This window comes from Bos indicus, chromosome 7 (assembly GCF_029378745.1).
Source record: "Bos indicus isolate NIAB-ARS_2022 breed Sahiwal x Tharparkar chromosome 7, NIAB-ARS_B.indTharparkar_mat_pri_1.0, whole genome shotgun sequence".
Lineage (NCBI taxonomy): Eukaryota > Metazoa > Chordata > Mammalia > Artiodactyla > Bovidae > Bos > Bos indicus.
Genome location: NC_091766.1, coordinates 30,587,141 through 30,614,380, shown reverse-complemented (window position 1 = coordinate 30,614,380; position 27,240 = coordinate 30,587,141). Strand labels below are relative to the sequence as shown.

The 27,240-nt window shown below is 41.3% G+C and overlaps 1 protein-coding gene across 2 annotated transcripts in view; it reads left to right on the top strand.

Annotated features, from left to right (window-relative positions):
• The window catches only part of SNX24 (sorting nexin 24), a 172,695-nt gene extending 145,834 nt beyond the window's left edge, over positions 1–26,861 (top strand). For both annotated transcript variants that reach the window (XM_070793257.1, XM_019964648.2), the window contains 4 exons: positions 18,634–18,728; positions 20,427–20,459; positions 20,980–21,044; positions 25,311–26,861. In XM_070793257.1, coding sequence (XP_070649358.1) covers positions 18,634–18,728; positions 20,427–20,459; positions 20,980–21,044; positions 25,311–25,378 — 261 coding nt within the window. In that variant the 3' untranslated portion in view covers positions 25,379–26,861. The remainder of the gene's footprint in view (positions 1–18,633; positions 18,729–20,426; positions 20,460–20,979; positions 21,045–25,310) is intronic.
• The last annotated feature ends 379 nt before the right edge of the window (positions 26,862–27,240 follow it).

Genomic DNA, 27,240 nt, shown 5'->3' with positions numbered 1-27,240 from the left:
CTCTTGCCTAGAAAATCCCATGGACGGAGGAGCCTAGTGCAGGCTACTGTCCATGGGGTCGCAAAGAGTCGGACACAACTGAGCAACTTCACTTTCACTTTCAACATACCTATTAGACCAGAAACTTGGGAGGTGGAACCCAACAATGTGTGTTGCTTTTGTTTTTGTTATTAACCTCCTTACCATTGATTGAGTTGTAAACTGCTGCAATCAGTGCTGAAATCTGAGACTCACTCATCCTGATCCTTCTCTCGGCTTCCCCTTGAAAAGGAAACCTGGAGCAGAACCACCCCAAAGCCCAGAGGGTAGAAAGACATGCAGGGGATGCAGGGAGATGGGAGGAAGGAAGCAGGAGCAGTGTGCAAGGTTAGATCTGGGGACACACTCGCACTCCCACAGGCAAGGACCAGGGGTGTCCCTCTGTCCCCAGTCAGCAGCCTGAGAACATTAGGGAAGGGCCAGGTGTCCACAAGACATTTCAGTCCTTCCTATCATGAAGCATCGGCCAAGAGGGGCTGAGCCAAGGTCACTGGCCTCTGCCTTCAGGGCACATGCGGCCTGAGCCAGAGCAGCTTTGATGGCGGCCACCAGCTTCAGAAACTTGCTCTCCATGTCCATGTAGCCATCACCTCCCTTCTTGGAATGAACCGGCTTCCCTGCTACGAACACTTCAAAGAAGCCAGTGACCTGGTGAGTCCCCTTGCTGCAAATGTCCAAGCATCCAGGGAACCCATCTTCTAACTTCTTTTTGAGCTGAAGATACTTGAAGTGCCAGAGTACTTGAAGATACTTAAGTGCCACAATAAACCACTTGGATGATGACCGCCACAGTTCTGGACCACAGTCCACTATAGCGAAGACTCCAGATTAGAATCCCAGGGAGGAAAAGTGAGGTCTGCCAGAGATCTGTGTTTTAACACAGATGATACTGACGCTAGTTGAAGTTGGAGAACCATTGTTCTAGAGAAAAGGAGCAAGAAAACATTTTGTAGTTAAGACCTTGAATTTAAAGTGAAACCAAAGAGACACTGATGTATAGAACAGTCTTATGGACTCTGTGGGAGAGGGAGAGGGTGGGAAGATTTGGGAGAATGGCAATGAAACATGTAAAATATCATGTAGGAAACGAGTTGCCAGTCCAGGTTCGATGCACGATGCTGGATGCTTGGGGCTGGTGCACTGGGACGGCCCAGAGGGATGGTATGGGGAGGGAGGAGGGAGGAGGGTTCAGGATGGGGAACACATGTATACCTGTGGCGGATTCATTTTTATATTTGGCAAAACTAATACAATTATGTAAAGTTTAAAAATAAAATAAAATTAGAAAAAAAAATAAAGTGAAACCAGTTTCTTTGTACTGTGTGGTTTTCTCTCAGTGCTTAGCAGCTGGGGTTGAGGCATGGGTGAGAGATGCCAGCATTCAACTAGAACTAGGAGGTCCTAAGTACACAGAGGTGGGAGAGGGGGCCTGATAGAATTGGAAGCACTTCAGGGAACTGATTATGATGGTCAGTCATGCAATCTGAAGCTGAACAAGGAGGACAGAAAAGTCAGAAGGGTCTGATGAAAGTAAGAAGTCTTCAGATAGAAAAGGGAACCCTCTTACACTGTTGGTGGGAATGCAAACTAGTACAGCCACTATGGAGAACAGTAAGGAGATTCCTTAAAAAACTGGAAATAGAACTGCCTTATGACCCAGCAATCCCACTGCTGGGCATACACAAAGAGGAAACCAGAATTGAAAGAGACACGTGTACCCCAATGTTCATCGCAGCACTGTTTATAATACCCAGGACATGGAAGCAACCTAGATGTCCATCAGCGGACGAATGGATAAGAAAGCTGTGGTACATATACACAATGGAGTATTACTCAGCCATTAAAAAGAATACATTTGAATCAGTTCTAATGAGGTGGATGAAACTGGAGCCTATTATACAGAGTGAAGTAAGCCAGAAAGAAAAACACCAATATGGTACACATATATATGGAATTTAGAAAGATGGTAACAATGACCCTATACTTGAGATAGGCAAAGAGACAAAGATATAAAGAACAGACTTTTGGACTCTGTGGGAGAAGGCGAGGGTGGGATGATTTGAGAGATTAGCACTGAAACACATATATTACCATATGTGAAACAGATGACCAGTCCAAGTCCGATGCATGAAACAGGGCACTCAAAGCCGGTGCACCAGAACAATGCAGAGGGATGAGATGGGGAGGGAGGTGGGAGGGGCGTTCGCGATGGGGGACACATGTGTATCTGTGGCTGATTCATGTCAATGTATGGCAAAAACCACCACAATATTGTAAAGTAATTAGCCTCCAATTAAAATAATTAATTAAAAAAAAAGAAGAAGAAGTCTCCAGATCAATTGATTGAAGGTTTCACTAATGGTAGCTGTTGGGGGGGTGGGGCAGGGGGTAACACCATTGAAAAGAAGGGCTCTGTGTAGCACAGCTAGGTCATGTCTGAGTCCATGGATTCACAGAGATAAGTGCCTTAGAGATCTGACTAAATGAGTTCTGTGTAAAAATTCCATAAAACAAGTTCTTGGCCTGTGTGCCTGCATTAGTGTATGCGTTAAGAGGCCAGGAAGTTGTAAGATAGTTGGATGTCATACAAAGCACAAGCCTTTAAAAAAAAAAAAATTAGCAATGACACAAGTAAAACCATATAAGAAAATGTTTACTTTCTTTAAATCAGCTTTTTAAAGTATTCACCTTCTGTGAGAGATTATTTTTGTTCATCTTAAACTACTGCTGCTAAGAATAGTAATAAACAGCATTTAGTAGGTACTTACAGTACAGCAGGCACCGTAGCAGTTTCTTTATAGGCATGAGTCTTATTTCATCATGACCGCAGCCTCTGGAGGAGACTGTTATTGACCTTGTTGAAGCATGGAGGAGCTAAGAAAATTGCCTATGATTAATTTTAAACAATTTAAGTAAGTAAATGTTCAAAGTGCATGGCATTCTTACAAACCTAAACAACCTACCTACCATTTCTTCAGTAACTGTAGAAGAATAAGGTGTAGTTTTCACTTGATCAGTGCCCGCCCCCAGGTGACGGCACCCAGCTGAGCCTTGAGGAAACATGCATGAGAAAGACGTGTTGGCAAAAGTTAGGAGCATGCCAGGTGCTCCCTGGCTTCCTCCCTGGGGCGCAGCTGGATCAGGCTGAGGCTGAAGATGGCTGAGTAGACTGCTGCCTGGGGTGGTTGATCTGGTCAACCAGTGCTGTTGGTATGTACGCCTGAGGAGATGTCCAGGCTGTTGTGCATCGGTCCCACTGTTGTGTTTGTACCCTGTGTTTCTCCTGTATCTCTGCCTAGCCCCAGTGATGTCTGACTCCTCAGCAGGAAGGACAGCCAGACAGCACTGGGACAGCCAAGGGACAGGAAACAGAAGTGAATCCAAAAATGTTATCTTCAGGCCCCAGAGACACATCTTCCAGCTTTTTCTCCTCCTCCTTCTTTTTAGTAAATCCATGTTTTACTCTCAAACTTTGCTAAGATCTTCAAAATGTAAAAACTTCTGCTTGAAAATGTATATGGTCATTTCAACTTGCTAGAGTATCACTGTAAACCTTTGGTATCTCGCTTTAATTGCTCTTAATAGAGAGCTGTTAAAAGATCATAAAATTTGTGATTAAGAAGTTAAAGTGGAATTGTATTTTCGTCCACTAGCCAATGCTAAATTATTCCCTCTGGGTCATTTTACAGTGATTTGGACAGTCCTTTGTAAAATAAGTTTAATGAAACACAAAGGGATGCTGTATATGGTTTGTGTAATAGACTCAATTTAGTAGGATGTTTTTCCGGATAATTAGCTTACATTTTTCTTTTGTTTAGTCTTATTACCTATATGCTTGAATTCTTTACTATTTGGTAACGTATGTTCTTGGCACCTGCTGTGTTAGGCAGACAAGTTTTTCATGTATTGGTCATTTTTTTTATAGACAGTGCTGTGTATGCGTGAACCCTAATTGCTTTTTCATTTTTAATAGGCTGTTCTTTATATTGTGGGCTTTTTTAAAGTGAAAGTCACTCGGTCGTGTCTGACTCTTTGCGACCCCATGGACTATACAGTCCATGGAATTCTCCAGGCCAGAATACTGGAGTGGGCAGCCTTTCCCTTCTCCAGGGTATCTTAGTAAATTAAAAATAAAAATATCTAGGTTGCTTCCTTCCTCCCTTTCTATCTCCCTCTTTCCTTTCTTCCTAAGTATTCTACCCAGTACTGAAATAGTGAATTAAAAGTAAAATAGCAGAGTTGGGTTTTTTCTTTTCTTCTCTCTCTTTCTTAAAGTATTCTACTCAGTACTGTGCTCTTTGGGCCAAAAACTGGACTTTATGATCTGCAGAGGCAAGAAGTCTGTCTCAGGAGAGGCTTGTGTTCTACCACAGGTAACAATCCAGTGAAAGAACTTACCTGAAATTGGGGCTTCTCTTTCTCAGGCTTATTATTTCCTCAAGCATTGCCAGTAGCAGGTAATGCGGCTTGCTATGCTATGCTGCCCATAGACGGCAGCCACCAGGCTCCCCCGTCCCTGGGATTCTCCAGGCAAGAACACTGGAGTGGGTTGCCATTGCCTTCTCCAATGCATGAAAGTGAAAAGTGAAAGTGAAGTCGCTCAGTCGTGTCTGACTCTTAGCGACCCCATGGATTGCAGCCTAACAGGCTCCTCCATCCATGGGATTTTCTAAGCAAGAGTACTGGAGTGGGGTGCCATTGCCTTCTCCGAATTGTGGGTTTTGTTCTCGTAATTCAAAATCATCAGGGATTGGATCTCTGGGTTTTTGGCTTTTCCGTCAGGATCACAAAATAACATAAACTCAGGGACTGTACGCATGTTCCAGGCACGAGGGGAGAGGACAGGGGTGGGAAAATGAGCAAAAAGATGAGAGACAGCAGAGCCTCAATATTCACTCTCAGGAAACATTTTGGGTCTTTTGCATTCGATGACTACCACTGACATCTTAGTGGCCAGGTCTATGCCATGTGGCAAGGGAATCTGGGAAATACTGGGGGGAGGGGGGCGGATGTTGTTTTTTGTTATTCTTGTTTATTTTTTTTTTTTTAGCTTGGCAATTTCCCACCCCCAAAAAACAAATTGGTGTTTCATTAACAAGGATGAAGGGGAGAATGAATCTGCGTTAGGCAACTGACAGTCTGTCACAGCCTCCAGTGGCGGAAGGCAGACAGAGAATTCAAGGTTATGTGTGAAGCAGTTGTCCCTGCCATCGTTCTCTGCCTGCTTCCTGGGAAACCTTCGAGCCTATCAGAAAAAGACTGGTGTAATCTGAAAACCACCAGGAAGGGATCCATACTCATTGTTGAATGTAAATTCCTGAATGAAAGTAAAGTGAAAGTCGCACGGTCGTGTCCAACTCTTTGTGACCCCATGGACTATACGGTCCATGGAATTCTCCAGGCCAGAATACTGGAGTAGGTAACCATTCCCTTCTTCCCAATCCAGGGATCGAACCCAGGTCTCCTGCATTGCAAGCAGATTCTTTACCAGCTGAGCCACAAGGGAAGCCCATAAATTCCTGAATAGACATGTATAGTTTAACTCCAAGTCATGGGAGGACTTATTTCAGCATTAGATTTGGGGGGAAGGGCCAGAGTAGGTATGTTCTTTCCATGGACTTGAGCACAGGCTCCTGCTTGGACATACAATGCAATGGCTAGTAGTCATGTGTAGAGGCCCCCTCTCTCATCTTTCGTACTGTTGTGGTTTACCTTTCTCAGTATAGTCCCTTTGGGCTACTGCCCACCTGTGTATTTTATGTGAACAATTTCATTGACTGCATTCTGCACTGCTGCCAAGAGGTCAAGGGCCCCTCTCCCACTTCCATTATTCTTTCCTATAGAGACTTGTTTTTAACTATAGGCCTATGAACTGTCTCCACAAGGGCTACTTTTCATTTCTGGTACATTTCTCTGAGGACTTGCTACTGCATCCTGAAATAAGTCTGTCTCACTCTCTAGCTGCTTCCCACTGAGTGTTCCCACTGAATTCTATGCACTATCAACTTTCAAGTTCAGCTTCATTCAAGGTTCTTATATTCACATAAAACATTACTTGTATAACTTCAGCATTTTAAAAGGAGAGTCAATGCAGTACTTATAACGACTATAAGTTGTTGTCAGTTACTGTTGGCAGTCTTTCATTTAAAATTTTAAAAAGATATTTGCCCAGTACGCTATATCTTACCTGTAACACAATGAGAATGTGTATACTTCAGAAGGCCTAGTTGATCTAAACTCCATCTCCAGCAAAGGAGATGCAGACATAAAGAACAAACTTAGGGTCACCGTGGGAGAGGGAGAGGGTGAGATGACTTAGAGAGTAGCATTGAAACATATACATTGCTGCTGCTGCTGCTGCTGCTAAGTCGCTTCAGTTGTGTCCAACTCTGTGCGACCCCATAGACGGCAGCCCACCAGGCTCCCCCGTCCCTGGGATTCTCCAGGCAAGAACACTGGAGTGGGTTGCCATTTCCTTCTCCAATGCATGAAAGTGAAAAGTGAAAGTGAAGTCGCTCAGTCGTGTCCGACTCTTCTCGACCCCATGGACTGCAGCCTACCAGGCTCCTCCATCCGTGGGATTTTCCAGGCAAGAGTACTGGAGTGGGGTGCCATTGCCTTCTCCAAACATATACATTACCATATGTAAAATAGATAGCCAATGGGCATTTGCTGTGTGACACAAGGAACGCAAAGCAGGTGCTCTGTGATAACCTCGTGGTGGGGTAGGGGTAGGGGGGAGGAGGTGGTGGGGTGGGGAGGGAGGCGGGAGTGAGGTTTAAGAGGGAGGGGACATATGTATACCTATGGCTGATTCATGCTGATGTATGGCAGAAACCATAACAATACTGTAAAATAATTACCCTCCAATTAAAAATTAAATTAAATTAAAAAAAAAAAACTACACCTCTTCAAACTCAGTGCTTGAACTGTGTCACAGTATACAGTATGTGAAGAAAGAGAATACTAAATAAATCAGAGGAATAAAGCAGATAGTTGGAAGCATGTTTAAGTGACTTGAGAGAGCAAATGGTTTTCAAGCACTTTAAACACTTTAAACACATCAATTCCTCAACATGCATAGGCTATGCTAATTGTAAATCTTTCATTAAAAACCAGTCTCTAGAGGCTCTCTCCAGGCAACATCTTGCAAGCCTAGTTCTGATTACTATTTCTTCTTTAAAGTAAAAAGACAGTGCTTCCATAAGCATATTCTATAATTTGTATTTCAGTTGGTATCATACCATATTCTTTGAATAACTAAATCAGTTTTCAGGTGCTTTGTAATATATGGTTTTATTCAAATGTATTAGTCCCCTGATCTCAGTTTTCACTTATAGGTAAGTAGCTAGCTTATAACTGCTTTTAGAATTTTTTTTCTATTGGATGATCAAGAACATGATCATCTGTGAATATTCTCATAAATCTGACATTATCTATAATGTGTAATTGAGCCACATTGTTCTTCAGCATATAGTTAGGTAATTTAAATAGATCAAAGGTATATAAGATGTCACTTTAAAGCATTTTGCCAAGTCAAAGAAGAATTGAGTTGGTCAGAGGTTGTCAAATAGATTTTGAAATATTTCTGTCTTTGCTTTTTTTTTGTCATCAGTTTGTTTTTTTTTAATATAGGACAGAAATTAACGGAGTTTATTGTTTTCCTTCTTGGAGTCCTTACATACTTGTAAGAATTAGTTGAGATCTTAAGAACTTTTAGAAAAATATTTTATTTATTTATCGGGCTGTGTTGCATCTTATTTGCAGCAAGCAAGCTCTTTGTTGCAGCACACAGGCTTCTCTAGTTGTGGGCTCTAGAGCACATGGGCTTCATTGCCCTGAGGCATAAGGAATCTTAGTTCCCCAACCAAGGACTGAACCCTTATTCACTGCATTGGAAGCCAGATTCTTAACTACTGGACCACCAGGCAAGGCCCTACAAAAAAAAAAATTTTTTTTTTCCTACAAAATTTTTAAATCCAAATAAAGAAGTGTTATTTTAAGGGAGCTAATTTCAGTGGTTCCTTTAAATTTATTTATGGGATAAATTAAATCTATAAAAACAGTAGAAAAATATGTATTGGAAAAGATAAAGGATTCCAATAAAATTTACTAAGAAAAGAACTAAACTATGTAGCCCAATGCTGTTGTGTGTGCAGTAAATGTCAGCAAATATTTCCAGAATGAATGAATGACCCAGTGAATAGATAACATTTGTAGATCAGTAGTTTTACAGCAGGTGAGACCTGGGTTCCAATCCTGCTTGACCCCTTACCCTTTGAGAAAATATGCACAGGTGATTTTGCCTTTTCTGAGCCCCAGATTCCTCATATGTAGAATGTGGATAATGAACATATCTCATAGTACTGTGAAAATTAAGTAAGATTAAATAAGAGCCCAGCACAGACCAGGCATTCAATAAAGATTATTGTTATAAACCATATGAAAAATGCCATATGTGGTAGGTTAAAATTGTCAAAAGCTAGATGATTCAATCATATCACAAAATGATTTTGTTATTTTACACACAATAAGTGATAACGTAGCACAACCTAATGATATTGGGAATTTTTTTAAGGAAAGTAACACTTGAGCTGAGACTTGAAAGAGAAGTAGGAGTTGGCCTATTGAGAAGGTGGGAAGGGCATTTCTAATAATAGAGCTATCCCCTGGTAAAAGTGGAGCTTCCCTCATAGCTCAGTTGGTAAAGAATCTGCCTGCAATGCAGGAGATCCAGGTTCAATTCCTGGGTCGGGAAGATCCCCTAGAGAAGGAAATGGCAACCTGCTCAAGTATTCTTGCCTGGAAAATCCCATGGACAGAGGAGTCTGGCTGGCTATGGTCCACAGGGTTGCAAGAGTCCAACATGACTTAGTGTCTAAACCACCACAACCAGGTAAAAGTATAACCAAGTCTAAGGTGGACTATTTGAATAGTATTGTTTGGCCAGATTGGGCCTTAATGGCTTTTATAAACCCTGTGTGCACTGTAATCAGAATAATAATCTATTAACCTAGGACTATATGGCACCCCACTCCAGTACTCTTGCTTGGAAAATCCCATGGACAGAGGAGCCTGTTAGGCTGCAATCCATGGGGTCGCTAAGAGTCGGGCACGACTGAGCGACTTCACTTTCACTTTTCACTTTCATGCATTGGAGAAGGAAATGGCAACCCACTCCAGTGTTCTTGCCTGGAGAATCCCAGGGACAGGGGAGCCTGGTGGGCTGCCGTCTATGGGGTCGCACAGAGTCGGACACAACTGAAGTGACTTAGCATAGCATAGCATATTATCCTTATCAAAAGAAAAGTTGGAGCATAATACTTCAATATATGCATATTTAGTAATGTTTTTTACATGTACTGCTATAAATCCATTAAAAATTAGAAGAGATATTTCTTTTTCATTATTATTTTCAATCTTTTAAATATATTTTAAATCTTTTTTTAATATTTGTTTTTCTGAATCACAATTAATTATCTTGCTCAATTCCCCACATGTCTGTAACCCACTTTGGAGACCACTGGCCTATGAAAATCCATTGAACGTGAACAAAAGTTTTCCTCCTGCTTCCCAACCATGTTTTGTGAGAGTTTAGGGTTTGTATTTTCTGCATCTGCATGATTTCATGACTCCAACCTGGAAAAGTAACATTTTCTCCCTGACTATATCTGTCGGGGATGTGTTTCCTCAGAGCAGAAGCAAAACCACTCAGGGAGTGCGTACCTTGCACCTGGTCTAGCCTTTCCCACAGATAAAGCCCTGCAGAAGATGAGTTCATGAACCAAACTGCAAAACAGAAGAAATGAACAGACACAGAAACAGGACTAAATCCCAAGAAGCTCAAGTACAAGCATGATTGAATGGAAAGCCCAAATTAAAATGTCTAAAATAGTTGAAGGCATAAGAAAAGATCATGAACCTATGAATAGCAAAACAGGCAGGACTGAAAAGGAACCAAATATGAAATGAAAAATCTGGTCATCAAAATTAACTCTGTGGATTAAGAGGCCATTTGTGCTCATGCTTAATTACTCAGTCATGTCCAACTCTGAGACGCTATGGACTGTAGCCTGCCAGGCTCCTCTGTCCATGGGATTTTTTAGGCAAAAGAGAGGCCATGATGCATGATCACTGGATCTGAGGAATGCCATTGCTGTTCCAATTGTAGTCAAAACATAAATCATCTTTCACATGACGCAGAAGCCCCAACCCACCTTTATAGTTCAGGCTCTCCTATGTTATTGCTCAGCTTTATTTTCCTCAGGCACAACCTCACTGACCTTTCTGTTTTCCTAATGCCATGCTTCCACCTTCCACAAGCCTTTGAACACACTGTGTTTTGAACAGTATGCTGTGCTTTGCATCTGAAATATCCCACTCCCTTTATTCTGTTAGCTCATTCAACCCTCAGCTCAAGGGTCACTTTCCCAGGGAAGCTTTGTTAATACTTCACAGGTTAATGGGGGCTTCCCTAGTAGCTCAGCTGGTAAAGAATCCACCTGCAATGCAAGAGACCACAGTTCAATCCCTGGTTGGGAAGATTCCCTGAAGAAGGAATAGACTACCCACTCCAGTATTCTTGGGCTCGTCTGGTGGCTCAGCTGGTAAAGAATCCACCTGCAATGCAGGAGACCCTGATTAGATTCCTGGGTTGAGAAGATCCCCTGAAGAAGGGATAGGTTACCCACTCAAGTGTTCTTGGACTTCCAATGTGACTCAGCTGGTAAAGAGTCTTCCTGCAATGCAGGAGACCTGGGTTCGATCCCTGGGTCAGGAAGATCTCCTGGAGAAGGGAAAAGCTATCCACTCCAGTGTTATGGCCTGGAGAATTTCATGGACTGTATAATCCATGGGGTGGTAAAGAGTCAGATATGGCTGAGCATACATATACATAAATAGGGTGATTTGTTACTAATGCTTAGAGAAACAGATTCCTTCCCTTCAAGGTACTTATTTCAGTTTGTAATCTCATATCCATCCCTGTGATTATTTGAACACTATCCATCTTCCCCACTAGACTGTAAGTCCTGGGAAAACAAGATCATGTTTGTTTGGTTACCCATTATGCCAGGGATTGTACTTAATGCCTGGTAAATAAATATCTTTTTTTATGAATAGATAGTCTAGAAACATAAGAGACTTAAAATTTGATATTAGAATAGCTCAAAAGGTGGTTGTTTTCCAGTTTCTATTGTTCCCTGGTTTTCTTTTTATCCGTATTATCAGAAATTAGATTTCTTCTGTCAGATATTCCTGAGGCCAAATCACATTGTTTCCTTACACAGATTCTTTACCATTTTAAACAGACCCTTGTTAGAAGTCTTCAGCTTTTCATGCAGGTCCTCAGATTTCTTGTAAGATAGTCTATAAAGCCCTGTGAAACGATAGCAGATGTCTGTTTGAATCTCTGAATAGTGCAGTTTCCACCAGAACAGACTCATCCTAGGAAGGCTGGCACACAGAGAAGGGTGTGTGCTGAAGTGGGTGCCTCCGAAGCACATCTGATTTTTATTTTTCAGATGATCATGAGCCTTCTTAGATCTGTTTACTGGCTGACTTTTTAAAAATAATGTTCCTTCAGTAACCTTCCTGTGGTTCATTTTGTGAAATCGTGAGCGAGTGCTGGGGAGGAGGTACATGGAGGACTGAGGACCGCAGAGCCTCTTTGAGCTGGTAGGTTTGGTTCCCAAAGGACAGAACACTGAAGCGCACTCACTGCAGTGAAAAGGTATTGATTTTTCTCCCTCCCTGTTCTCAGCTGCACCTCTGAAGTCAGTATGGTGTGCAGTATCTTTCCTGGTAAAGAGAGGAAAAACTGTCACGAACTTGGTCACCCCAATCGGACATTTCAAACCAAACGAGATGCAGTAGGAAAAGAGCTTTCCAAGCTCTTGGAAACCTCCCGGCTTAATTCAGTACCCTGACTTTTGTGACCAGGAGGTTCCTTCCAGTTCATAACAAACCTTGATAGACAATGGGAAGAAATGTGGTGGGTTGTTTTTTTTTTTTCCTTTGATGTTTCGAAAAGAGAATAAAAGGATCAAATCAGTGAAAACAATATAGCTTTGTGCAGTGATCTTGGAAGGTTAGCACAGTGGTCTTGTCCAAGTTTTCAACAAGATTCTCCGTTCCTGTTATAATTGGCTGCTGGCTAGGTTTGGACCTAACTAGAATGCCAGCGTTCGATTTCACCGTGTCCTCGGTGGAGATATGTCACCGTTTATGCTCGCCTTAGTGACAATTTTCTAAAATGGAAACTCGTGGGAAATCATTATAGTGTTTATACATCTCCCTTGTCGGACAGCATTATCCTGTGATATTTTACCAGTGTTTTCCACTGCATGATGGCATCTAGTGAAGGTTAAGGCAGCACGGGTCCCTCTGTAATTTTGTGACTGCATTTTACTTACCGAAGAAGAAAAGATAACTGACAATTAAGTGTTTGGGATGTCACAGAAAGAACATGTGCAACTAATCAATGCTATCCTTTGGGAACACGATTTTATAAAGCTGATAAGGTAGAAAAATCGGGATTTTGTGATTTGTGTTACATGATGATAATTGCACCTTTTCGATAAAAGAGACATTTCTCCTGGAGTAAACACTTAGCTGGCGGAGGATGCTGGTACCAATGCTATTGTTTTTCTGCCCCCTTTAGGCAATTTTTGGGTAAATATTTTCATAGAGACTTTTTTCCCCCATTCTTCTTTTAGAGTGATATTTTGGTCTATAATAAGGAAGGTCATTTATTCTTCTGTGACTGAGTAACATGGTTGTAAAGAATGACTATTTTTTTGCTTCTTACAAGGTACACCCAGTCGCCTGTGTTCATGTTTATCAGAGTTGGATATCGTCTTAGCAAAGTCTGATGATCTATCACACACTTGTTAAAATTCTTTGATTTAGCCCCATTTCCTTTGTGCATCTTAATAACAACCTATTTTTTAATGTACTTCCTTAGTGGCAAATTGGATGGAACTTTCTTTACTGTGGCTTTTCAGTTAATTTGGTAGCATCTCCAGTCTGCATGTGTATGAAAGAGTAAGTAACAGACATTCAGAACCCAGATATTTAGAAGCTCTTAGGAGCCTACTCTTCCCATATACGCACCGCTTCTCCTAGTTTTATGGCCCAGGTTTCAGCTAGAGAGAGATTCCTTCTCCGCTGGTTTAGACAGTAGTTTCTTCTTGTTCTAGCAGCTTTGGAAACTGCCGCCCTCCTTAAATGGTTAACCTGAAGGCCACATTATCTCCTTGGTTCTCCACCACCCCCTTCCATGCTTGGTGGGTAACCTCTTCATGTGGAAACCATTCTGAATCTTTTAGTCATTTTCACTGCTTGCCTCTAGCTTGACTGAGTTTATTTTTATTTCTCTTTCCTTGGGGGTTAAATAGTGTTGCATTCAGTGGAGTGAGAGGGCTGCTCAGCTCATTTTAGATCTTTGTGGAAATAGCACTTTCTTGCTGACCCGCCACTTGCAGCCAGCAGGGCTTTTGACCTACTATCCAGCTTGCATCTGGGTGCTTCATTCTGCCTTTTACAGTAGTTGACTTGGTACTTTAACCTGTACATTTTAACGGGATTATTTCTAACTTTTTCTCCAATGTGTTACTTTCATTTTGAATTCTGATGTTTTACTGCCTAAATTAGCTACCAAACCATGCCACCCTCCTTAACAAAATGATTGCTGCTGCTGCTAAGTCGCTTCAGTCGTGTCCGACTCTATGCAACCCCAGAGACGGCAGCCCACCAGGCTCCCCTGTCCCTGGGATTCTCCAGGCAGGAACACTGGAGCAGGTTGCCATTTCCTTCTCCAATGCATGAAAGTGAAAAGTGAAAGGGAAGTCACTCAGTCATGTCCGACTTCTAGCGACCCCATGGACTACAGCCACCAGCCTCCTCCATCCATGGGATTTTCCAGGCAAGAGTACTGGAGTGGGTTGCCATGGCCTTCTCTGATTGCCATTGCCTTCTCCGATTCTGCCTTTGTTAGATTAACTAACAAAATAGTTAGTTAATCTAACTCACCATCTCAACTTGCATCTGGTGTCAGGACTCTACCATCAGAGTTATTATTAATTAGTTAGAAAGCACTCAGCCTGGGACCCAATACTGCCCAGCAATTCAAACTCCCCCTCTCATAACAGGTGTGGCGTACTATCATATACTCTGCAGAAATAGAGTTTAAATCTTACTTTCCCTCCTTTTTGGCTAATTTAGGAAACCTTCAGCACCATGGCTTGTTGTATTCTAGAGTTATATACAGAAGACGTAGATGCCATAAATATGAACTGCTTTCTAAATCCAGCACAGCGATAGATTTTGGTCTTTCAGAAAAACATCCTTCACCGGGGTTGCCTCACGGCCAGACCCACAGCCTAGAGCTGAAAGCACTCATGAATTCTAATAGCAAGGCGGCACACACTCCAGCGGGGTTCTAATTGACAAAGAGGTGGAAAACTGAAACAAGAAGGCGAGCGTGTCCTTCGGTGGGCTGGCCTTCAGCGCAGGCTCAGCAGTGCTTCAGGCTCCAGGCCAAATGAAGAGTGCCCAGCAGTGCTGCTCCACACCCGAGCTGAGAGGAGGCACCCTTGGCGCAGCTGTCAGAGGGCTGTTGGACCCCCTACCACTGGCAGCACAATTATATATGTGTGCGTACGTTTCAGCAAGCAGGATTCTCAGCTTTCATCATTTTCAAGGGGATCCACGAATCGCAGAGGACTAAGAAGTTTTGCTAAATAGACAATAACCCAAACCTCTAAAACTAATCAAATAGATTGTTGAGAATTGATACAGCAAAAAAAATTCAAAGAAAACAGAATTAACATTTATCAAATGCTAATTATGCCAGAGACTCTTAGAGACATCACCTAATCCTTACAATGACCTTTAGGGTAGGCAGAGGAGATGCTCAAACCTAGGTCTTGGTCTAAATCTACATATTCCAGCTACACAACTTACCTCTATAAAGAATGAAAATGACTAACCATTGAAGATCAATCAAAAATAAAGATAAGCAAGCTAAAACAACAGGGAAATGTGATTTGATATTTAAAATGTAGTTTATATATTATATATATAATAGAAAGTGAAAGTGAAGTCACTCAGTTGTGTCTGACTCTTTGCAATCCCATGGACTGTAGCCCACCAAGCTCCTCCATCCATGGGATATATATATATTAGTTAAGAGCTTATCTGGTGAACTGTTTGATGATTTAGACCAGACTGGGGTCCCAAGCATGTGGAATGGCCTAGGATCCAGCATCAGGAAGGAGTGGTTTTTTTTTTTATATAATATATACTTTTAGTAAGAGCTTACCTAGTGAATTGTTCTGGTGATCTAGACCAGACTGGGGTCCCAAGCATGTGGAATGGCCCAGGATGCAAAATCAAGAAGGAGTGATTCTTCTTGAGCAGCAGCTTTTTGAGAAACTGAGGAATATTTAAATGAAATAGGTCATGAGGCCCTTCTTCACTAATGGGTCTCTCATGGAATGAGGTCATGTGTTTCTGAGCCATAAGATTTGGTTGAGCTCAGCTGCTCTTCTGCATCTCTGTACTAACTGATGACAGTCATTTCACTTATACATATTTTATTAAATTAGTTCTACTCTATTCTATCTTTGGACTTAACTATTATTTTCTTACAAGACTTAGCAGAGTTTAGGGAATACTCCCTCCACATAACTGAATGCTTAACTAACTGCCCAGTGCTGCTTTCTTAAAACTGTAAATCCTGAAATCCACATTGGTCATTGTTTTATGGAAAATTTTATTTGAGGCTATTCAGCTTCCCTGGTGGCTCAGATGATAAAGAATTTGCCTGCAATGTGGGAGACCTGGGTTTGATCCCTGGGTCAGGAAGATCCCCTGGAGGAGGGCATGGCAACCCACTCCAGTATTCTTGCCTGGAGAATCCAATGGACAGAGAAGCGTGGTGGGCTACAGTCCATGGCATAGCAAAGAGTCAGACTCAACTGAACGACTAAGCACAGCACAGTGAACATTTAAATAAAATGCTCACAAATTTCTAAAGTCTTCTCTTTTCTTTTTACCCCAGTATATCTGACCTAAAACTGTGTGACCATCTATTTGGAGTACTCTGTTCAGGGAGGGTGAGCAGGATTAATTCCTGTCTTGGTGTTGCAGTGTAAACAGCTTTTTGCCTGTCTTTTGTCATTAATGATCATGCTGTAGATGTACCCAGTGCATTGTAAGCCAATCTGTCAAGGCAAATAAACAATTCACCTTGTTAAAATTCCCTAAATCTTGCATTAATAAAATGAAAGTAACCCCCTGAACACTCAGGAGATGTCTTCCTGCATACTACAGTGATGGATGACGTGTCTAAAGATCCTGGAAATTAAGTAGTTCAGGTCATTAAAAGTGTCCCACACTTGTTATTGATTTAATTTATTTTAAAAGGTGGGGGTGGAGATAAGAAGGGTTACCCACTCCCCTGTTGTGTGTGTGTGTTTTTTTAATGTGAAAGCTACCACTTGTTCACATAATTAAAACTATCACCAAGGTGAACAGCTCTGTGTTTGTTACAACATGAAGCTTTATTATTCAAATAAGTATATCATCTTCTTAAACAAATATCTACAAACAAGTAGATAATCATTGCATCTTGTATTATGGCAGAAATTCCTTAGAACCACACATGTATCATGATTCCTGAAATCTTTTATTTCTGGGCACTGAAATAATGACCTTCTGAGTACCCCCCAAAATGTCCTCAGTTAGATAAACATTTAGATGGAGGTCAAATGAATTGAAGGAAACTAACGGAAATAGTAATAGAAGTATGCCTCTGAATAAAGGACCTGTTTTTTTTTCTCTCCATTTTGTCAATTTTTCATTTTTCTACTTTATAATCAAGAAAAGAGTAAACATTTGAGAAAGACAAATGGATGGATGAGCGGGTGGGGAAATGGATGGATGCGAAAGTATTCAGAGGATGCAGACCCTGTGTCACTATATTCTAAGGCAAGATTAAGTCATGTGTGTTTGTGTTTACTTGTTTATCGCCAATTTTCTACACCAGTCCACACTCCACTGGACACATAATATTCATTGTCATATCCCAGTGCCTAACATAATAGGTGCTCAGTAAATATTTGTTTAATGAATAAAGTATCAGAAAAGGCAGTGGCACCCCACTCCAGTACTCTTGCCTGGAAAATCCCATGGACGGAGGAGCCTGGTAGGCTGTAGTCCATGGGGTCGCTAAGAGTCAGACACGACTGATCGGCTTCACTTTCACTTTTCACTCTCATGCATTGGAGAAGGAAATGGCAACCCACTCCAGTGTTCTTGCCTGGAGAATCCCAGGGACGGGGGAGCCTGGTGGGCTGCCGTCTATGGGGTCACACAGAGTTGGACACGACTGAAGTGACTTAGCAGCAACAGCAGCAGAACTGGGTAACAGAATTCCAAAACATGGTGAGAAATGGGGCAGCTCCAGATTTAAATCATAACTAAAAACAATACATTATGTAGAATTATGTGTATACAAGATACATGCAGTTTGGTCTTTTGTCATTTGTTATATATGTTTTGCATCACCTTGCGTAGCTATTCCTGATCAGCTGTGTGATGACATTTCACCATCAATTCTCATTGTTTTTTAAATAGTGTATGTATTAGGGTAAAAAAAAAGCCATGCTAAAAATGACCCTTAAAATAGTTATATTAATTTTAGAAATGATTGCACAATGTTTGATGCTTTTCCCATGGTCTTCGGTTTTTTTTTAAAAAGCAGGGGAGGGAGGTGCAATCATTTCTCTGGCAGACCCTTTCAAAAATAAATATATATGAAAATGCACTCTTACAGTTCTCTATTCGATCCCTCCTGGAAATTGCATAATTTGGGTATCTGAGAACTGACATAGTTATGCCATTATGGCAGCTATTTAGCAGAGCTCCCTAAATGGAAGAACTCTATAGATTTTTTTTTTCAGTATATACACTGATTTACACTTAGTGGTAAAATTGTTACTGACCCTTTAAGTGGAGCTGTCCAAATAGCAATAAATGTCAGTTGATCCTGTTGCTGAAATAGGTAATAGCTAAAAGATCTTGACTAAATCTTCTAGTTAAAAAAAACATGTATAGCATTTCCTGAACAATTGTGGCCTCTTATAGATACACACACACACACACACACACACATACACACACAGTCAAACCGTTTCATCACTAAATAAAGAAGACTTGATGAAACTGTCTTAGCAGTATTGTTGGTGTTCCCAGGTTTTGAAGTACTCTGGATTAGAACCTCCTTGAAGGCAGGGAACTGTGTCTACCTGGTACCCAGCTGTCTTGCCCCCTAGTCAGCATCTAAAGTATAGAAAATGCTCTGTAAATGCTGGTTAAGTGAAGGAATAGATAAAATGGAGCATTTGCTGACACCGAATAGCATGTGTATTGGCCTGAATTCTTGGGGGGTGAAATAGGCACCACTCTCATTTCACTTTTGAGTAATAATGCTGGTAAGAACTTTGATGGATGGTTATGACTTTTCAGAATAGTGTATTTGATTGATTGTCTAGCAAACTTCACTTTCTTAATTGTTTTCTACTTTCACAGGCTGTCATTCTGGAAAATGAAGAACTTCCCAAGCTGTTTCTTGATTTCCTAAATGTGCGACATTTGCCCTCTCTACCAAAGACAGAGAGTTATGGGTAAGAGTTGTTGTTTACCTATTGGACATTAAGTTACTTTGCAAACACTTATTGGCCTAACAAATAACCCTAATGATGCCAGAAGGGCCAGCCTGGGACACCCATTCTTCTGGCTTGGGACAGCACTCGCTCGCCCCCTACTCGTAGTCAAAGGAATTGCTCTTGAGTCCTCATCTCCGTATTGTGGCCAAGGGACCAACTAACTCGGGTTTAGACTTGAGGAATTGACTTTTTTAATTATTCTGTTACATGGAATGATGTTACATGGTGGGAATTATGGCTCTCAATAGCCTGTTCAAGAACTGATGTTTATTTGTGGGCTTCCCTGGTGGCTCAGCTGGTAAAGAATCTGCCTGCAATACAGGAGACCCTAGCTTGAGTCTGGGGTCGGGAAGAAGGGATAGGCTACCCACTCCTGTATTTTTGGACTTCCCTGGTGGCCCGGATGATAAATCCGCCTGAAATGCGGGAGACCTGGGTTCGATCCTTGGGTTGGGAAGATCCCCTGAAGGAGGGCATGGCAACCCACTCCAGTATTCTTGCCTGGAGAATCCCCATGGATAGGAGCCCGGTGGGCTATGGTCCATGGGGTCACAAAGAGTCGGACATGACTGAGCAACTAAGCACAGCACATGTTTATTTGTGGATACCTGGGCAAAGTCTATATCCCCTTGACACATTTATTCATGTAAGTTTAAAGCTATAAATGATCTTAAAAATGATTTTACCCAACTCCCTTCATTTTATAGTTGAGCAAACTGAGCCACAGGAATAAAGTGCCTTTCCCCAAATCTCCTGCCTTGTAGCTGGCAGAGCCCAGGCCTCTGGCATAAACTCTTTCCCTGCCTCCCCACTGCCTCCCTCAAGAACTTCTGAATGCAGAGCTGCATATCCTAATCTCTCTCTACCAAGAAACCAGACATTTGATATTATCAACAGTCAAGAAAAGTTCTTCCAAAGAGTTAACTCTAAACCAAGCCACTCACTCAGCTCTGGGCACCTGTGATGATCTGACCTCCAAAGGCCATCAGCAACACCCCTGACATATTAGATCTATTCATTCGGAACTCCATCGTCACAGACTCTCTGCAGATCCAAGTTGGGGAGAGTGTTGGAGCCATTTTCTTGCTGTCTCCAGACCTGCCTGAAGGACCCACACTAGCTACAAGATGTTTAAGCTAACCCCACCCAAAGGCATGTTAAACCCCAGCCATCTGCTGGTTGAGAAGCCACTGAGACCTGTCACAGCTCCCTCACTGGCAGCGTTCACTCAGGGCCACTTTTCAGTCACCTCAGAACAAGAACCATATACCCCACTCACCAAATCACGTACATGGCTGGTGTATTCCTGTTTCAGCTTGGTGCATTTGCTGGGAAGTTGGGCTTCATATGTGGTTATGTATTTTTAAGAAGTAGTAGGAATGAAGTGAGTGAAGTCTTTTCTCCATTATATAAGTCCAAAAGCAAAACTGTAGGATTTTTGAGTGATCTTCTTCAGGAAAACTGAAATACAAGAATATTATCATCTTAGGATTCCTTAGGAGGAGGCATCAGCCATGCTATGACTCTGTGAAAATACCAGTCTCTTTCTCAACATGTCTGCCAATTTAGAGCTCTAAGAATACTAGCTGTATCTTCCTTTGTTAGCATAAGCACTGACCCAGCTTTTATTGTCTTTTTCTTTTCAAAAAAATTTAGATCTTTTGATGAGACAGAATCTGAAGAGTCAAGGTAAGAACAAATACCAGTCAATCAGGAGGTATACAAACCGAGAAGAGGACTGTGGTTTTATTAAGTGTTTCATTATCATCATCTAATTGTTTCAAGTCAAGATTTTCTTTAAAATCTTTGGTAGAAAATTCGTTTTAAAATGACAGATCTTTGATGGGAAGTTACAGAAGTAGCCAGTTCTATTTAAGGGTGGAGGAATAAAACCCTATGTTGTTTCATACATGAAATAAGAATACTATTTCATCAATAGTTGTACTACAAGATTTCAAAAAATAAAACACTTTGCATCAGTGATTTATTGTATATCTGCTTCCGATTCCACAAAGACATGAATGGAAGATGAGCGTGCTGCTGGTGATTTGTTCCTCCAGCTCTGCTTGCTATTATTCACCCACAGCGTTAGATACATGAACCTTGAGATGTCCCCGCACAGCAGTTTGATCCCCTCAAAGCTAGTTTGTAGTGTTTTCTGTTTACCGTCGTCCCCTGATGCTGACATGCCTGTTCTTGACCTTTCCAGCAAACTGTCCCACCAGCCGGTGCTGCTGTTCCTCAGGGATCCATACGTCTTGCCTGCAGCCAGCGGTAATCAAACCTGTCATCTGCTAACAGCTCTTTACTGATCTGACCCTGCACCACATAAACCACGTTTTTAATACAGGTCTAACAGAGTGACATTGGTCCAGGGCTTAATAATCTGCCAATAAACCAGTGCTCTTGGTGTAAGAGACATTCAGAATTTTAATTGGGGCAGGCCTTTCAGGAGGAAATGTAATTTTTCTTCCTCTCTCTCCAGGCTGTTTTGAATTAGAGTGATAAGGAGGTAAAGGTATTAATTTGCGGGGTGGTGGTATTTTAGACTATGCCAGTTTTTATCTAGATGCCAGGTAGGGTTTGAATCCAAGGCCCTGGTCCTTTTTTTTTCAATGCTTCTTTCCCAAAGCTGTGTATATATATACATTGCATGTGTCTCCCTTTCCATTTAGATTACAGCATCTTTGACAGTCAAATAAAAAGGTTGTACGTTTAAGTATAAGGGATTAATTTAAGTGTAATGTCGTATTTTAGCCCAAGTCCTTTTTTTGTGCCAAGAAATTTAAATTATTCAGAGTCCCTCTCAAAGTGTTCCGATATTCAACTCTTTGTGAGTATATTCTCAGACATTGTCTCATTTAATTTCCTTAACCACCTTAGGAAATTGGCAGGGCAGTTATCATCGTTGGATCTTGAGAAAAGTGGATCTCAGGGAGGTCCCTGACTTGCCTGGTTTCACAGGTCTGGAGCATGGATCTCTTTTTGCCTAATCTCTCCTTCTGTGCTCTCTGAGTATAGTGGATTTGCAGCCTTTGTTTCTGCGAGTAACTAAATAGCATAGCAGCTAAATAGCAATAGATAGATTATCTGTGGACATCTTCCCTACATTCTAGCAATAAGACCTTATCCCCAGCAAGAGAGAAGGGACTGTTTTCTTGTGCTCAAGTCAACCACTTGCTGTCCATTTAAAGAAGCCTGGCTCAGACACAGCCCCACTCTGTGGAGGACCTTTCTAGAAGAAAGCTGCCTTTTGTCATGCAACAGTATACACATATGGTCTTGTAATAGTATTTTCCCTATAAAATTCTTTCAGTGAGGAATAATTACCTTTCTTTAGCATTTACTTCTAATGTGCACCAAATATGCCTGGTGTGTTAGGTTGATATTATATTAACAAGATGTTACATTTAACAAATATCTGCTATGTAGGCTAGTCTAGAGTATATGGGCAGTGATTTATAAAGTAGTCTTTCTGCTTTTAATAATGGTTCCACAAGCACTCTCCCCAGGTATTGTTTCTGCTCAGATATTTTGTGCCTTGGACTGAAATTCCTAGAAAAGTGTCGAGAGTAGAGGGATCATCATGGACTAGTAGCCAGTTTGCTATCTAGAAGAGGGAAGATATTTTGTGGTCTTTGAACTTGATTCATCCAGGTTGTTAAGTAGCATGTGCTATGCACTTGGCTTGACCATGAAGAATGGCAGAACTTTCTGGGAAGGAGTATCAGGGGCAAAAGTCTGAAGCTGGAAAGAGTAATAAGGTATGGATCATTGGTAGAATGTTGATGTAGTGGAGTGACTTGCACCAAAGGGGAATTCCTGCTTGAGAGTAAGTGAAAATCATGAATTTGGTGTAAGGAATGGAACCAGGTGTGAGAGAGCCAGTCACTAAATCTCCTTTCATGGAACTTTGGCTGGACCCGTGTCATAAATCAGATTCCTATTGTCTTAGAGGTATTATACCAGTGATGCATTCTTGCAGTTCTTTAGCATTTAATTTAAAGATAAATTTTACTTGTGTCACATATTCACATTGTATGGCTTTAAAACAAAATGTTGAGGTTACTTTTCCAGAGGATGCAGAATCTGGAAATACTTTCACACAGACACTGAGACCCATAAAGTCAGAGGAGTGTCTGTCTTTAAAATTTTGGCAGTTAAGCACTGTCCTCTTCTAAAATGCTAAAAATAAAGCATTATTCTCTTAGCATGTGATTTTTGGCCTTTGTTTAGGTTTTTCTGGGGAATTCCTAATAACTCTTGCCCGGGTCCCCAGGGCCAGCTGTGTGACTACTCTCTGTGGGCTTTCTCAGCCCTCCTCTTCCTTGACCTCTCGGCTTTAGCCACTGGTGACCACGTTCCCTGTCTTCAAACACCACCTCCCCTTGGCTTTCCCACATTTCTGCTCTTCTTCCTGGTTCTGGCCCCTCTCCTGAAGTCTCTTTTAGGCTCTCTGTTCTACTTTTACTTTCTTTGGAACAATCTCCTCCTTGCTGTGGCCTTGATGACCTTGAGTGTACAGTTGAGTCACAGTATTATTTTTCCATCTGAACCCTCTCTGTGAGCCCCAGACTCGTGCCATGGTTGACATGGCCCTCCATGGGCTGGCCCTGGCTCATGTTTCTGCTGGGACGCCCTCACACACTGATCCAGCCACACTACAGTTCTTCCTGGGTCCCAGATGTAGTGAACTCTCCCCTCAGGGTGCTTGCCATTTCTTCTTTCTCGAACCCTCTTCTCATTCTCACACATTGTTGGCCTTCTCCTCTTTCGGGTCCAATTTCAGGGAGCCTTTGCTGATTCTCCTTTTGAGTAACCTCCAAGGGCCCCTCCACCCTGTTCACTATTTTTTTTTATAAGCTTCACAATAAATGTTTCTAAAAATAAATGAAAACCAACAAAATAACAACAAAATCTACCCTAAATCACATTCCTTCTCATCACCTCTCAGTGAGAAGCAAAGGCAAGGGCAGTTTTCTGAGGAACTCAAGCGGTCCTGGAGTAATTAATTGCTTGTGTATTAGAGATATTTCTAAACACATTTTGTTTGTTTATTCACTTATCTCCCTGACTAACATGTAAGTTCCAGTGCTTCCATGGCAAGCACTGTTATTTGTAAACCCAGTAATTAGGCAGTGCCTGGTATGTCATAATAGCTGGGACAGAGGATCAGATGGTTGGATGGCATCACTGACTCAATGGACATGGGTTTGGGTGGACTCTGGGAGTTGGTGATGGACAGGGAGGCCTGGCATGCTGCGGTTCTTGGGGTCGCAAAGAGTCAGACACAACTGAGTGACTGAACTGAACTGAACCCTGTGCCAAGTTCAGGTCCAAGCACTTTGTTTCATTCACCGATTTTTACAATGACCTATTTGGTAGGTACTGTTGTGAAATCCTTCACTAATCCCATCAAATCCATTGCCACCTTGCTCCTGACTGCTGTCTGAATGTCAACCACAGACAACTTTTCAAAACGATTAATTTCTGTCTCACTTTGTTTAACGTCCCTCCACAGCTTCTCCTTGTTTTTCAGATGAAGCCAGATTTCCTGTCCCTTCCTAGCAGGCTTGAATTGTCCCCCTGCCCTCACTGAGGCCACTCCTCTTGCTACCTTAGCCTCCATGCAGGTCTCTGAACCCTCCACAGGGCACCCACCTGCCTCAGACTTCACAGCCGGTCAGCTCCCTCTCCCAAGCTCTCTCCTCTAAGAGCCTCTCTGTTCCCCTGATGAGGTCCAATGCCCTTGTAAGTGGTTTTATGTAGTGGGTCCTCTGTACAGGTTAAATTAATAGGTGAACATACTTAGGGATCTCTTGCTTTCCTCATATAATAACTACATTTATGTAAATCCTGGGTATAATTATGTATAGATGTGATAGATTGGTTCCCTGTTCAATTTATCCATTCATGTCTTACTCTGATAACTAAAATGTGATACAACAGAAACTACACCTCTGAATTTTCTTTGTGTCTCCTATAAAAAAGGAGCTGATTTTTCAAGTTTGACAAAGGGAGCCTTTTGTCAGAGATTGGCCCTTTTACATTAGGAAGACAGGCTCCCGTCCTCCTGCTCTCTAGAAACTAGCGTAATAGAACAAGCAGATTCCAGACACCTTGGGCTAAATGCAGCTGTAAACCACAATGGAAAAACTGCCGCAAAGTATTCCCAGTAGAAATCTTAGAATTCCTTCAAGTATATTGAGATTTTGTTAGAAATTGAATTGCCAGTGTAATCTATCTTCCTTGTGAGAAAACATTCAGATAAAGAGCTGGGGCCTGGCAGCATTAACCATTAGAACATCCCTTAAATCAATAAGCTACAAATCTGGCCTCACATTCCTGCAACTCGCAGTGGTACCCTTAAGTGACTCGAGGCCAAAACAGCATGTCTGATGTCACATCTGAAACGAGGGCGAACTGTATGGCGATACACACCCGTAAGTTATGCCTAGGCCTTACCTTGTTGTGTTCTGTAAAATGCACATATGTTTCATTGATGTGCATAAGAAAAGCAGTTTTCCTTTTGTTTTTCAGATTTTCCAAATGTGGTTATTGAAGGAGTTCTCCATGGGATATTTTACCCTCATCTACAGCCCAGGTAGAAATCCTCCATGGCTAGAAGAAGCTGAAGCAGGTTTCGAAGTCATAGTCAAGGAAATCGATACCTACCAAATTAACCTAAACTCTATGACATAACGGCTCTCTCGCTAGTGGTAAAATTCACAGTCCCAGCTTAATTCAGAGCAGGGACATTTCCATTAGAATGGTGCTTTTAAAAATAGAAACCGAATTGGGGCAGCGCTCAGGTTAAGGCCAAGTGTTTAAGAAGTAGAATGTAGCTGCCAATTTAGAAACCCCGGGAAAAGAAGACTAAAGAGGATCTTTGGGACCTCCAAGTGTAGCAAAACAGTTCCTCTCCACTTCAATCACACCATTTGCTAATTGAAAATCTTACCCTGAATCATTGTGAGACTGATCAGCTTTGGTAGCTTTTTTGGTTCAGATTCTATGACACACTAATCTTTTCATCGTGAGATTTTTTCCTCAGCCAGTGATAGACAACATTCTGAAATGCTGGCACCAGGAGAGCCTTACAGAAACACACTGCTAAATGTGAGGAAGGAACTAAACTGGAAATGAAATTATACTGACCATACTAGGGCATTTTAAAAATCATGGCATTTTAATTTGCATTACAGTGGAGTTGCATCATTTGCAGGGATTCGCTTCTAATGTCAGCACATAAGATAGAATGGGGGTCTCAAGATTATCCTTGAAAGCCCTTTAGAATGGTGCCATATTGGAAATCTCCATCCACCACAACCAGTTTTTTCTCCAGTGTTGGAAGAGACAACTGTTGAAGATAACGGTTGAAGACCAATTAAAGTTGTTGGTGTTTGTTCAGGCACTGTTTTGTAGAAGAAACACATGCCTTTAAACACTAGAATTATACTTAGCCTTGCAAGATGCTTGCCCTATAAAAGATAAATGTGAACGGACAGTGACTGCGGGAACACCAGATTGACAACACTCATCTTGGTTTACTCAAGGGCATCCATTCATTGAATAGGTGGTATAGTTGCCAGATTGATCGTTATTTTCCTTATTGCTTATCATTTCCTTTTCCCTGACCTCATATTTTGTATTAATACAAATTAAATGAGTTTATGATGCACCTCCACTGTACATCTTAAAGACATTCAGATTTTGTCTAATAAAGGATAAAGGCATATATGCAGCCTGTATATGTGTGCTGTATTTGGGCATTTCCTTGAAAACTAATTAATAGCTAGCCTATTTATGATTATTAGCTTAATAAGCTTCTGTGTAGGAGAAAAATATTTAAATTCAAAACTAATAAGTAAATCATGGTTTTTGACTAAGCTCTAAACATACAGGTTTAAAGCTTGCTGCAAATTCTTGATGATGTATTTATGCTAGATGTGTGACAACATGGGAAAGAAAGTAAGAACTGAATAATCAAGTGTCATCAAAAATGACTGAAGAGTCAAGTGTTGGAGATATTTTTTAAATGTTTTTGTTATTAGCTATTTTGAGTTAAATAAAAATGAAGAACCCAAAGTATTTGAATATGTCTTCTACTGGTAGGATCTTATAATGGAGACACAAGCTGTGTCTTTTCTTTTTTCACACATGCACACACACACACTTCTCCCATATTCACATAAACATTTATTTCTAATCCAACAAGGTAAAAGTTAAATTACCTCACCTATTAAGCCAGTAGATATGCATTAAATAATTTATTTGCCAAGATAGTAAGAATTAAAAATATATATATAAAGATCAACCATCATTGGTAACACACTACTGAAGGAATCTTTTGTGAGAATTAAAATCTTTTTTAGTGATGACTTTCATTTTTAATTTAATTTAAATGTTTATTATGCCATATTTCATTTCAATTCCATTACAGGAAATAGAAACCACAACTACAGTAGGT